The 14408-nt window shown below is 41.1% G+C and overlaps 1 protein-coding gene across 1 annotated transcript in view; it reads right to left on the reverse strand.

Moving 5' to 3' along the window:
- The window catches only part of BMERB1 (bMERB domain containing 1), a 293835-nt gene that overhangs the window by 10739 nt on the left and 268688 nt on the right, over positions 1 to 14408 (reverse strand). Inside the window, exons 3-4 of the mRNA XM_073542924.1 lie at positions 5214 to 5287; positions 3951 to 4065 (exon numbers count right to left, since the gene is read on the reverse strand). Coding sequence (XP_073399025.1) covers positions 3951 to 4065; positions 5214 to 5287 — 189 coding nt within the window. The remainder of the gene's footprint in view (positions 1 to 3950; positions 4066 to 5213; positions 5288 to 14408) is intronic.

Consider the following 14408-nt stretch of genomic DNA (forward strand, 5'->3'; position numbering starts at 1 on the left):
CCTTCTGGACTTAATTTTAAGCAACAGGCCAGATAGAATAACAGACGTACGAGTCGATGGGCACCTAGGAAACAGTGACCACAATATAATACAATTCCACTTGTCCTTCAGTAAGGTGCCCTGGAAGGGGGTTGCGAAAACGCTGAATTTCAGGAAAGCAAAGTTTGATCAGCTTAGAGAGGACCTTCGCCGAATTGATTGGGACAATGTCCTCAAAAATAGGAGCACAGAAAATAAATGGGAAATATTTAAATCAGTTTTACACACCCACTGCGAGCTAGCCATACCGTACAGAAATAAAAGGGCTAGGAACAGGAGAACACCAATGTGGCTAAATAAGGATGTAAAAAGGGCAATAAATAACAAGAGCAAGGCATTTAGGAAGCTAAAACAAGAAGGCAATGAAGAAGCATTAAAAAGTTATAGAGAAAAAAATAAAATGTGTAAAAAAACAAATACATTTAGCAAAAGTGGAAACTGAGAGACTCATTGCTAAGGAAAGTAAAACAAACCCCATTTTTTTTTAATTATATAAACAATAAAATGATTAAAATTGATGGTGTCGGCCCTTTACAGAACAATGAGGGTGAAATCATAGAGAGCGATGTGGGAAAAGCAAATGTTTTAAATACTTTTTTCTCAACAGTGTTCACACAGGAAAAGGATTTGCCAGGGGAAATGCAGAGTGATAATGTAAACTCCCCATTAAGTATTACCTGCCTAACCCAGGAAGAAGTGCAGAACCGCCTTAGTAAGATTAAAATTTACAAATCACCAGGCCCTGATGGCATTCACCCTCGGGTATTAAGGGAGTTAAGTAATGTGATAGACAGGCCTCTATTCCTTATATTTAAAGACTCTATAGAAACAGGGTCTGTTCCTTTTGATTGGCGGCAAGCAAATGTGGTACCAATATTCAAAAAGGGGTGTGAAAGGGAACCTGGAAACTATATGCCGGTAAGCTTAACAGCGGTTGTGGGTAAAATTTTTGAAGGGTTTCTAAGGGATACCATTATGGAATATCTCAATGTTAATAAATGCTTAACTCCATATCAACATGGATTTATGAAGGATCGCTCCTGTCAAACTAACCTGATCAGCTTCTATGAGGATGGAAGCTCTCAAATGGACCAAGGAGAATCATTGGATGTCATTTATCTCGACTTCTCTAAAGCATTTGACACTGTCCCACACAAAAGATTGGTAAGTAAGATGAGAAAGCTTGGGCTAGGGGAAAATGTGTGTAGATGGGTAGGTAGCTGGCTGAGTGATAGAAAACAAAGAGTGGTTATTAATGGTGCATACTCAGATTGGTCCAGGGTTACTAGTGGGGTACCACAGGGTTCTGTATTGGGCCCCCTACTATTTAATGTATTTATTAATGATCTAGTGGATGGCTTACACAGTAAAATATCAGTATCTGCAGATGATACAAAACTATGTAAGGTAGTTAACACAAAGGAGGACAGTTTGCAACTACAGACAGATTTGAGTAAATTGGAGAATTGGGTTGAAAAATGGCAAATGAGGTTTAACACAGATAAGTGTAAGGTTATGCACATGGGAAGGAGAAACAAATGCTATAATTACTTACTATATGGGAAACTGCTGGGGAAATCAGACATGGAAAAGGACTTAGGCATCTTAAGCTGGAGTCACACATAGCGACTCACCAACGATCCCGACAACGATATCAATGTGTCAGGATCGCTGGTAAGTCGCTATGTGATCACTGGTGAGCTGTCACAGGCAGCTTCACCAGCAGGAGACCAGCGACCAAAGAAAAGTCCAGAGGTTTCCCAGAGCAATCAGGGGGGCCGGTCGCTGATCACTGTCACACACAGCGATCTCGCTGGTGAGATCGCTGTTGTGTCACAAAACTTGTGACTCAGCAGCGATCTCACTAGCGAGATCGCTATGTGTGACGGGGCATTTAGTCAATAAGAAGCTAAATTGGAGTGCCCAGTGTCAGGCAGCTGCCACCAAAGCAAATAGGGTCATGGGATGCATTAGAAGAGGTCTGGGGACACGAGATGAAAACATAATTCTCCCTCTGTAGAAATCACTCGTCAGACCATACTTGGAGTATTGTGTGCAATTTTGGACGCCGGTGCTCAAGAAAGACATTACTGAACTTGAAAAGGTTCAAAGGCGGGCTACTAAAATGATAAATGGAGTTGGTTCACTACAATACCCAGAAAGGTTATCAAAATTAGGTCTATTTACTCTAGAAAATAGAAGACTTAGGGGAGACCTAATATATATGTACAAGTATATCAGAGGGCAATACAGAGATCTCTCCAAGGAACTGTTTGTACCAAGGACTGTGACAAGAACAAGGGGGCATTCTCTTCGTTTGGAGGAAAGACAATTTCTGCACCAGCATAGAAGAGGGTTCTTCACGGTAAGAGCAGTGAGGCTCTGGAATTCTCTTCCTGAGGAAGTGGTGATGGCTAACTCACTGAATGAATTTAAGAAAGGAATGGATGCTTTTCTTGTGAGTAACAGTAGAGAAGGTTACGAATAACATAATATTATAGGTAGATGGTTGACCCAGCTTAGGGGAAGGAATTTTTTTCCCTATGGAGAAAATTGGCTTCTACTCTGTGAGTTTTTTGCCTTCCCCAGGATCAACAATGCAGAACAGCTGCACTAAAAATAGGCTGAACTAGATGGACATAAGGTCTTCCTTCAGCCTTCAAAACTATGTTAATGAACTAATGTTTGCACTGGTAGATTAGTAGTAGGTTTATTTGTCATTAGGGCTTTAGCAAATAACAGAGCAGTATACAGTGGGGAAAAAAATTATATAGTCAGCCACCAATTGTGCAAGCTCTCCTACTTAAAAAGATGAGAGGCCTGTAATTGACATCTGTGACTTTAATAGTTAGGACGAGTTTCTATAAATATTAAATGAATATAATAAAAGTAAAGTTTTATTAACAATCTCTAAGATAAGGGTTCCCCCCCCCTTTGGGCAATTTGGTTATTAGCCCCCAAGGCAAACAGGATCATGGGGTGCATTAAAAGAGGTCTGGATACACATGATGAGAGCATTATACTGCTTCTGTACAAATCTGTGTTTAGATTGCACGTGGAGTACTGTGTACAGTTTTGGGCACCGGTGCTCAGGAAGGATATAATGGAACTAGAGCGAGTACAAATGAGGGCAACAAAATTAATAAAGGGGATGGGGGAACTACAATACCCAGAGAGATTAGCAAAATTAGGATTACTTAGTCTAGAAAAAAGACGACTGTGGGGCGATCTAATAACCATGTATAAGTATATAAAGGGATAATACAAATATCTCTCCGAGGATCTGTTTATACCAAGGAAGGTGACAGTCACAAGGGGGCATTCTCTGCGTCTGAAGGAGAGAAGGTTTTTCCACCAACATAGAAGAGGATGCTTTACTGTTAGGGCAGTGAGAATCTGGAATTCCTTGCCTGAGGAGGTGGTGATGGTGAACTCAGTCGAGGGGTTCAAGAGAGGCCTGGATGTCTTCCTGGAGCGTATCAATATTGTATCTTACAGTTATTAAGTTCTTTAGAAGGACGTAGATCTGGGGATTTATTCTGACGGAATATAGGCTGAACTGGATGGACAAATTTATTTTTTTGGCCTTGCTAACTGTTGATATGCTATGTTACTCTTTGTTTCATAATACCTATTATGCAGCTTCCAGATAAGCAATTAACGCTAAAAACATTTGGTGAGCTTTTATATATAATACAGACACACTTTGGACTAACTCGTTTTATTAGAAAGGTCCCCTGACATCAAGCAGATGGCAGTATGAACTGCTTCAGTGATGAGCTGTGGTCTTTGGCAGAATCCAGCAATAAAGGTTCAGTTTCCCTGCAGCGCCTCTTCAGGGACTAGTGAGCATTACACAATTCCCGATAGTCTGTATAATTCTTGTTCCTTATGAGCAGCTTGACACTCACCTTAACCGTTCAACCTCCGCATCATCTACAAGGAAATCCCTTTTCTGTACCAACTTCTGAATCTTCTGGATCAACTCATCTTCTCTTTTCTTCTGCACGTTCGTTTTTTCCTTCTCTGTAACACAGATCGGGGATTTGTGAAATGAATGATTTTATCAGCGGTGCTTTCCTCTAACTATTATATAATATATCATATTACTATTCTATGTACAGTACTTTCTATTTCAGATGAAGGTTTTCTCCCTGGATTGAAGGCACATTGAACGGAGCTATAAAGTTCCATCATTAGGTAATCGGTGGAGGTTCACAGAACTGTCTCCAGGCTATTACTGTTCCCTGCTTCATGAACTTTTGCTACATGCACAATTACATTGAGTTTCTACATGAAGCAAAGTCACGACATGCGGGTCTCGTTCCTCGGCTGGATTTCGAGAGAAGCATTGGGAATGTGTGGGATGGGATTTGCCTCTGGCTCCATTGTCCTGCTTCCATTACACTTTTAGTGCAGTCATTTTCCAGAAGATGTTCTCGGTAATCCTAAGGAATTTACAGCAGTCACTGTCAGGAGCAGGGATTCTCTACGGATGGCAGATTACTGCTCGCTGACACATTGCCACCAAACATATAAAAGAAGAAAGTTTAGGTCTTCGCGCACATAAGAGGTTTTAAACTCTTTAAAATTGTAGTGTAAAAGCAGAAGACAAGACTAAAACAAAAATTGTAACCTTCCATCTGCTTAGGTGTCCAGTGGGTGGTCTTACTTGCCTAGTTGTCACTTAAAGAATGAAAGGAGCAGATGTGCCCATAGTCAACCTCTGCTCCATTCAGACGAGACTCGACTGGGCCTGGCCCGGGGGGTTCCTGCAGTCGGGCCCCAGCAATCTGTAGGTTACCCCTTTCCTTTGGGTAGGGGATAGCTTTCAAGTTTGGAAAAAGCTCTGCAATGCTGCTATGAGTTAATATTTGTTATTTTCTACTTTTCCTTTTCTGTAACTTAGCAATTTACAAATAAAAAGATCTGTAAAATCAATAAATCCTCAGATATCATGCAAGAAGCAGAAAGCATATTTTTAATTGCAAAACATGCCGCTAATATGTGTAATGTATATTTCCCTTTAATCAGGTTATCAGAACTCTGAGTCACTTTCCCGTCATTACACCAAACTTCGGCTCGTTATTATGGAAGAAGCAGCTGTTTGCTTTAACTAACCAATTAAAATTGGTTCTACACATTTAGATTTTATGGCAAATTGGAGCAATTACCCGGCACATCCACCAAGCTCTGCAGTTCTTGTTTCAGGCTCATGATTTCCTTACACAGCTGAATGTCATCAATCCTGTAAGACAAAATAGAAGAAAGATCTCCACATTAGGATAACTTAATTCTGTAATTTAGTTTACTGGCTTCACTTTGCACAGATTTAAAGAGGTTGTCCACTACTTTAACATTGACGGACTATCCTCAAGATTGACAGCAAAGAGCAGCTGACAGCACAACGGAGGGGTGGATGCCAGTTCAAAGGTTCATGGACCCAAATGAACAATAGTCCAAATAAGGAAGAGGAACAGCATCCGGTCTGGGTGAAAAATTGTATCAAAAATTTATTCTGCCAGTACAAAATACAACGTTTCGGCCATATTGTGGCCTTTTTCAAGATTGGTCATCAATGCCTGATCTATGGGGGTGCATCAGCTGACACCCTGTCCTATCAGCTGTTCCTGGTGTTGTCGGCGGCCAGAAATGCACGTCCACCCAGCTCCTTCAATGAAATAGGGGCCACGGCCGGATTTGCACATCCACCCAGCTCCGTCAATGGACTAGTGGCAGCGGCCAGAACTGCACATCCACCCACCTCTGTCAATGAAATAGTGGCCGCGGGCAGAACTGCACATCCACCCAGCTCCATCAATGGAATAGTGGCAGCGGCTGGAACTGCACATCCACCCAGCTCCGTCAATAAAATACTGGCCGCGGCCGGAACTGCACATCCACCCACCTCCATCAATGGAATAGTGGCCGCGGGCGAAACTGCATTTCCACCCAGCTCCGTCAATGGAATAGTGGCCGCGAGCGGAACTGCACATCCACCTAGCTCCGTCACTACAATAGTGGCCGCGAGCGGAACTGCACATCCACCCAGCTCCGTCAATACAATAGTGGCTGCGAGCGGAACTGCACATCCACCCACCTCCATCAATGGAATAGTGGCCGCGGGCGAAACTGCATATCCACCCAGCTCCGTCAATAGAATAGTGGCAGCGGCTGGAACTGCACATCCACCCAGCTCAGTCACAACAATAGTGGCCGCGAGCAGAACTGCACATCCACCCAGCTCTGTCACTACAATAGTGGCCGCGAGCGGAACTGCACATCCACCCAGCTCCGTCAATGGAAGAGTAGCCATGGGCGGAACTACACATCCACCCAGTTCCGTCAATGGAAAAGTGGCAGCAGCCGAAACTGCACATCCACCCAGCTCCGTCACTACAATAGGGGTCGTGGGTGGAACTGCACATCCATCCAGCTCCAGCAATGGAATAGTGGTCGCGGCCGGAACTGCACATCCACCCACGTCCATCAATGGAATAGTGGTCGTGGCCGGAACTGCACATCCACCCACGTCCATCAATGGAATAGTGGCTGCGGCCGGAACTGCACATTCACCCAGCTCTGCCAACAGTGGGAACAGCTGATCGGCGTGGATGCAGGATGTCGCACCCCCATGATCAGGCATTGATGTTCAATCTTGAGGATAGGCCACCATTGTTAATGTAGTGGACAACCTCTTTAAAAGACTATTGTGTCTGAGATACAAAGCGAATTTGACATAAAGGCTCATACTCATTACTGAAAAAAAAAACAGTCCAGAAAAGTGGAGCAAGCGTCATGCAATTTTCTTGCCGGTACAATGCGATTGTTACCACCTAGAATCCGATTTACATGCAAATGTGATCCGATTGCAATGCGATTTTGACATGAGCTTTTAAGCTATGTTCCCACGATCAGGAAGTAGCAGCGCTTTGGACACAGCGTATTTCCGATGCATCCAAACTGCTATGCTCTAATCACGCAGGTGAATTCTCATGTGTTCACTGAACTATGCAGATTTACTGCATCTAATACAGATGTATTGTGGAAATTGACATCCTGCGGTTTGTAAAACCACACCGTGGGGGAGTATACGCAGCATCAAATGGAAGCAACACAGTGCGCATGGGATTTCTGTAAATTTAGTGTGAGTGGAACACTGCATGCCATCCTGAGACCACTTACCATCTCTGGGCAGGTAAATAAGACACTTTATAAAAATAGGCAATTTGCGCTAGCAGGATAAATACTGAACAAACAGTGTATAAACTCACACAGTGTATAGACACATACAAGACACTTCTCCCCTTCTCACACCAGGGGTAATACCGTTCATACGTTGCAAAGAAATGTCCACAGTGGAACTGGTTCACAAAATGTATATAACGATACCTCCGTTCGGATGAATTAGGAACTAGTAGTAGACTCCTTCCTCAAGCAGGGTCCCGATGCAGAGGTGACGCTGCAAGCAGTAGTGATACTGACGGTGGTAGGCTTTAGAACGTTAAAGCTCAGTTGGAGAATGCAGGTATTGGACGCTGCTCCGGCCGGTAGCAAGCGTCCTTCTAACCGCGTGACCGCCGCCGACACCCAGCGAGTATAACCGCGCGAATAGAATTCAAAAGCCGGCAAGGTAGCAAAACGTGCAGGACCCCGCGTGACGCCACGGTCACGCGGAGCACCACGTGACTGGCTAGTGAGCGCAAAAAAGACCAAAAAACTGTCTTACGCGTTTCGGAATCACCGGATTCCTTCCTCAGAGATGGTCTATAGGAATCAAATAATTACTCATATACCCACAATCTCCAGCCTCCATATTCATTGGTTAAAGGCAAACAATTCAATCTCGCTGTTTAAGCCATTAGGAACAAGTGTATTCATTTCAAAAATCAGTCTACTTTCTTCTCTTGACATTTGTTGGATAAAGTTCCCCTTTCGCCAGCTTTTTTTAACCACTCTAATGCCCGTAACTTTAACATTTTTAATAGAGCCTCCATGCTGGTTAGCAAAATGGTGTGAAAGTGGGTGACCCATAAATCTGTTTCCAATATTGCGCAGATGTTCTGCTAACCGGACATGCAGTGGGCGTTTTGTGCGTCCTATGTACAGTTTCCCACAGGGGCATGTAATACCATATATGACCCCTGTGGTGTCACAGGTTATAAAATCTTTAATTTTTACCTCCGCAAATTTATTAGTAATCACTCCTTGTTTTTTAGAGGTCAGTTTTTTGCAGGGGCCACACTTTCTGCACGGAAAAAAACCCCCTGGTAATTTCTCCGGATTTGGTGTAATACTACTTGAAGGTTTGGAAATAGAGGGGGCTATAAGATTGCCCAAATTTTGCGCCTTCCTGAAAATGAACCTAGGGTATATTGGTAAAGATTCCCCTATAACCTTGTCATTTCTCAGAATATTCCAATGTCTCCTGACAATTTTTTTAAAAATTACACTGTTAGAATTATATTGTGTAATTATGGGGGTATCTTCCATAAAAGCATTACCATTTTTTCTCTTCCGTTGTTCCAGTAGTTGGTCCCTTGGAATTTTTTCCACTAGTTTTTTTGTTTTTACTAAAGATATTGGATCATAACCCTTATTGGAGAACTTCTTCATCATTACCTCTGCCTCTCTATCAAAATCCTCCCTTTTCGAACAATTGCGATAAGCTCTAATTAGTTGACTTTTTGGAACATTTAGTAGCCAGCTAGGTAAATGGCAGCTATCAAGTGAAATAAAATTATTAGAATCTGTAGGCTTATGGTATAATCGTGAGCCAATAACATTGTTTTCTACAAAAATTTTTACATCTAAAAAATTAACTTCTTTTACACTCGTGGTCATAGAAAATTTTAAAAAATAAGAATTTTTATTTAGTGAATTAAAAAATTGTTCCAATAGCAAGGGACCACCAGACCATATAAAAACAATATCATCTATGAATCGATGCCATAGCACGAGGTTCGCTAATAGTCTGCCGTCGGGATAGATGGTTTCCTGTTCCCATCTTCCAACGTACAGATTTGCATAACTGGGAGCGAACCTCGTGCCCATGGCTGTACCCCACTGCTGGGAGTAGTAGTTCATCCCATATCGAAAAAAATTATGGGTTAAAATAAAATTTATACACTCAAGGAGATATTCAATTTGATCAAGCGGCAGTGAACCGTCCCTCCTCAGGAAGTGTTCCACTGCTTCACATCCCTTTTTATGCTGAATGACTGTATACAGGGAAGTTATGTCCAGTGTGCCCAGAATATAGTGGTCACACCATTGTATATTCTTTAAAATACCTAAAATATGGGTGCTATCCTTGAGATACGCCGGGAGATCAGGTATCAGTCTTTGTAAGTGACAGTCAACAAATTTAGATAAATTTGATGTTAAACCCCCAATGGCAGAAATAATAGGTCTCCCGGGTGGTTGACTCATATTTTTGTGCACCTTAGGTAAATAATAAAAGTACGGCACTCTAGGATGAGGTGTATTAATAAAATCCATTTCTTTTTTATTTAAAATACCCTTTTCAAAGCCCTTGTTTATCAATTCCCGCATCTCTACCAGATACTCGTTAGAAGGATCATGGGTTAGTAATTTATAGGTTTGTCTGTCATCCAAAATCCGGAATGCTTCTTTCTCATAATCTGACGTATTTAGTATTACTATCCCGCCCCCTTTATCTGCTGGTCTGATAGTAATCTCCCTATTCTCCTGAAGTTGCTTAATGGCTATTCTTTCCTTATGTGACAAATTGTGTTTAAATTTATTACATCGCCTGTCCGAGACTTTTCTGATTTCGTATATAACATTATTTTGAAAAGCTTCAAATGCCTCTGAATACTCCTGTATTGGATTAAAGTTAGATTTTTTCTTTAGATCAGTGTGTATATATAGATCAGGAGTACTCATGGGGTCATCTATATTGCTACTAATTTTCTTTTTCATGTAGTGTTTCTTCAGGGCTCGTTTCCTCATGAACAATTTTACACCCACAAAAGCCTGAAATTTGTCAAATTTAGCACTGGGAGCATACTTCAGACCTTTATTCAGTAAACGGGATTCATTTTCTTGTAGGGGGTATTGACTTAGATTAAATATTTTTTGTTCAGGGGCCACTACTTGATCTATCTTTAATGGGGATTGTTGTATGTTCTTTTTTTTGGTAGATTCCCCGCCCCTACACCCCCTTTTTCGTTTCTTTTTTGGCCTACCTGAAAAAAAGGAAGGTGACTCTGCTTTGTTTTTAGTTGTTGTTTTTTATGTTCCCTCGGACCAGCCTTGTCCTTTCTAATAACTAATGGAGGATTGTCTTTATATTTATCACTCCCCATAGAGGGAATATTTTCTATATTTTCTATAACCGTAAATCGGTTATGGGTACTAATAGAGGGTAGTGGTGTGGAGATAGCTGGTGATTCTGCCCCCTGTATAGCAGTGGTGCCTCCATTGTTAGCTATTTCCATGTGGGTAGGATTTTCCATATCGGAAGTAAGGTGAATAGAAAATCTTTCACTCGATGTAAGAAGGGAAGTGTCCTCTCCCTGTATCTCATCTAGAGTTAACAGTGGACCTGAAGATTTAGGAGAGCGTTGTTCTTCATACTGATGTGCAACATCGCCTCTGGTTATTTGGCTATCCCCATAATTAGATGTTATAGATATTGAGTTTTTATTAGTAGTGAAAACCGAGTCCCTCCCAAATTTCCTACGTTTTTTCTCTACTATTTCCTTTTCTTTATTACGTATCCTCTTTTTAATGTTATCAGAGAGGTGTATGATTTCAGGATGGAGCTCATATGGTTTAATCTCCTCAAATAGATTAGTGATTTCTCTGCGTATCCTCAGTAGTTCGCTCCTCCTCTTCTCAATTATGAAGGATACAGGTCTTTTAGAAAAATCCTTAAACATAGCATCCCATTCAGCTAATGTTTCTGAGTCCCCAATATCGCCCGTCAGGGATTTATACACCGTTAGCCCCTTTGGTATACAGTTAGAGGCTAGATATCTTTCCAGCGTCGATATCTCCCACAAATCTCTCATTTCTTTTAACAAGTATTGTTCCAAGGTTTTAAGTGATTTAATAATCTGAGATATTTCCCCCTTATCGGGGTTGTCCACAGGTACATACTGTTCGGAGTTAAAAAATCTCTGGATATTATATATCCTTTCCTTCCTATCAGACCATAAACTGGCCATAATATGCAGACACCTGTAAATTTGCTGTAAACAAATGGCTCAGCTAATTTAAAATATATGTGAACACTGCTGCCTCTGTGAGCGGTGGTAATACCTTTTTTAAAAACATAAAAACATATGCACAAAGGCGCTGGTTCCTACGTGATAAGGCCTGCAGCTGCAAATATAGACAACAACCACCCAATTTGTCCAACAGTAAAAGTCAATTAATAAAAATAGGTAATTTGCGCTAGCAGGATAAATACTGAACAAACAGTGTATAAACTCACACAGTGTATAGACACATACAAGACACTTCTCCCCTTCTCACACCAGGGGTAATACCGTTCATACGTTGCAAAGAAATGTCCACAGTGGAACTGGTTCACAAAATGTATATAACGATACCTTCGTTCGGATGAATTAGGAACTAGTAGTAGACTCCTTCCTCAAGCAGGGTCCCGATGCAGAGGTGACGCTGCAAGCAGTAGTGATACTGACGGTGGTAGGCTTTAGAACGTTAAAGCTCAGTTGGAGAATGCAGGTATTGGACGCTGCTCCGGCCGGTAGCAAGCGTCCTTCTAACCGCGTGACCGCCGCCGACACCCAGCGAGTATAACCGCGCGAATAGAATTCAAAAGCCGGCAAGGTAGCAAAACGTGCAGGACCCCGCGTGACGCCACGGTCACGCGGAGCACCACGTGACTGGCTAGTGAGCGCAAAAAAGACCAAAAAACTGTCTTACGCGTTTCGGAATCACCGGATTCCTTCCTCAGAGATGGTCTATAGGAATCAAATAATTACTCATATACCCACAATCTCCAGCCTCCATATTCATTGGTTAAAGGCAAACAATTCAATCTCGCTGTTTAAGCCATTAGGAACAAGTGTATTCATTTCAAAAATCAGTCTACTTTCTTCTCTTGACATTTGTTGGATAAAGTTCCCCTTTCGCCAGCTTTTTTTAACCACTCTAATGCCCGTAACTTTAACATTTTTAATAGAGCCTCCATGCTGGTTAGCAAAATGGTGTGAAAGTGGGTGACCCATAAATCTGTTTCCAATATTGCGCAGATGTTCTGCTAACCGGACATGCAGTGGGCGTTTTGTGCGTCCTATGTACAGTTTCCCACAGGGGCATGTAATACCATATATGACCCCTGTGGTGTCACAGGTTATAAAATCTTTAATTTTTACCTCCGCAAATTTATTAGTAATCACTCCTTGTTTTTTAGAGGTCAGTTTTTTGCAGGGGCCACACTTTCTGCACGGAAAAAAACCCCCTGGTAATTTCTCCAGATTTGGTGTAATACTACTTGAAGGTTTGGAAATAGAGGGGGCTATAAGATTGCCCAAATTTTGCGCCTTCCTGAAAATGAACCTAGGGTATATTGGTAAAGATTCCCCTATAACCTTGTCATTTCTCAGAATATTCCAATGTCTCCTGACAATTTTTTTAAAAATTACACTGTTAGAATTATATTGTGTAATTATGGGGGTATCTTCCATAAAAGCATTACCATTTTTTCTCTTCCGTTGTTCCAGTAGTTGGTCCCTTGGAATTTTTTCCACTAGTTTTTTTGTTTTTACTAAAGATATTGGATCATAACCCTTATTGGAGAACTTCTTCATCATTACCTCTGCCTCTCTATCAAAATCCTCCCTTTTCGAACAATTGCGATAAGCTCTAATTAGTTGACTTTTTGGAACATTTAGTAGCCAGCTAGGTAAATGGCAGCTATCAAGTGAAATAAAATTATTAGAATCTGTAGGCTTATGGTATAATCGTGAGCCAATAACATTGTTTTCTACAAAAATTTTTACATCTAAAAAATTAACTTCTTTTACACTCGTGGTCATAGAAAATTTTAAAAAATAAGAATTTTTATTTAGTGAATTAAAAAATTGTTCCAATAGCAAGGGACCACCAGACCATATAAAAACAATATCATCTATGAATCGATGCCATAGCACGAGGTTCGCTAATAGTCTGCCGTCGGTATAGATGGTTTCCTGTTCCCATCTTCCAACGTACAGATTTGCATAACTGGGAGCGAACCTCGTGCCCATGGCTGTACCCCACTGCTGGGAGTAGTAGTTCATCCCATATCGAAAAAAATTATGGGTTAAAATAAAATTTATACACTCAAGGAGATATTCAATTTGATCAAGCGGCAGTGAACCGTCCCTCCTCAGGAAGTGTTCCACTGCTTCACATCCCTTTTTATGCTGAATGACTGTATACAGGGAAGTTATGTCCAGTGTGCCCAGAATATAGTGGTCACACCATTGTATATTCTTTAAAATACCTAAAATATGGGTGCTATCCTTGAGATACGCCGGGAGATCAGGTATCAGTCTTTGTAAGTGACAGTCAACAAATTTAGATAAATTTGATGTTAAACCCCCAATGGCAGAAATAATAGGTCTCCCGGGTGGTTGACTCATATTTTTGTGCACCTTAGGTAAATAATAAAAGTACGGCACTCTAGGATGAGGTGTATTAATAAAATCCATTTCTTTTCTATTTAAAATACCCTTTTCAAAGCCCTTGTTTATCAATTCCCGCATCTCTACCAGATACTCGTTAGAAGGATCATGGGTTAGTAATTTATAGGTTTGTCTGTCATCCAAAATCCGGAATGCTTCTTTCTCATAATCTGACGTATTTAGTATTACTATCCCGCCCCCTTTATCTGCTGGTCTGATAGTAATCTCCCTATTCTCCTGAAGTTGCTTAATGGCTATTCTTTCCTTATGTGACAAATTGTGTTTAAATTTATTACATCGCCTGTCCGAGACTTTTCTGATTTCGTATATAACATTATTTTGAAAAGCTTCAAATGCCTCTGAATACTCCTGTATTGGATTAAAGTTAGATTTTTTCTTTAGGTCAGTGTGTATATATAGATCAGGAGTACTCATGGGGTCATCTATATTGCTACTAATTTTCTTTTTCATGTAGTGTTTCTTCAGGGCTAGTTTCCTCATGAACAATTTTACACCCACAAAAGCCTGAAATTTGTCAAATTTAGCACTGGGAGCATACTTCAGACCTTTATTCAGTAAACGGGATTCATTTTCTTGTAGGGGGTATTGACTTAGCGAACCTCGTGCTATGGCATCGATTCATAGATGATATTGTTTTTATATGGTCTGGTGGTCCCTTGCTATTGGAACAATTTTTTAATTCAC

This window comes from Dendrobates tinctorius, unplaced genomic scaffold (genome assembly GCF_039654945.1).
Source record: "Dendrobates tinctorius isolate UK_male_01 unplaced genomic scaffold, ASM3965494v1 ptg000129l, whole genome shotgun sequence".
Classification (NCBI taxonomy): Eukaryota; Metazoa; Chordata; class Amphibia; order Anura; family Dendrobatidae; genus Dendrobates; species Dendrobates tinctorius.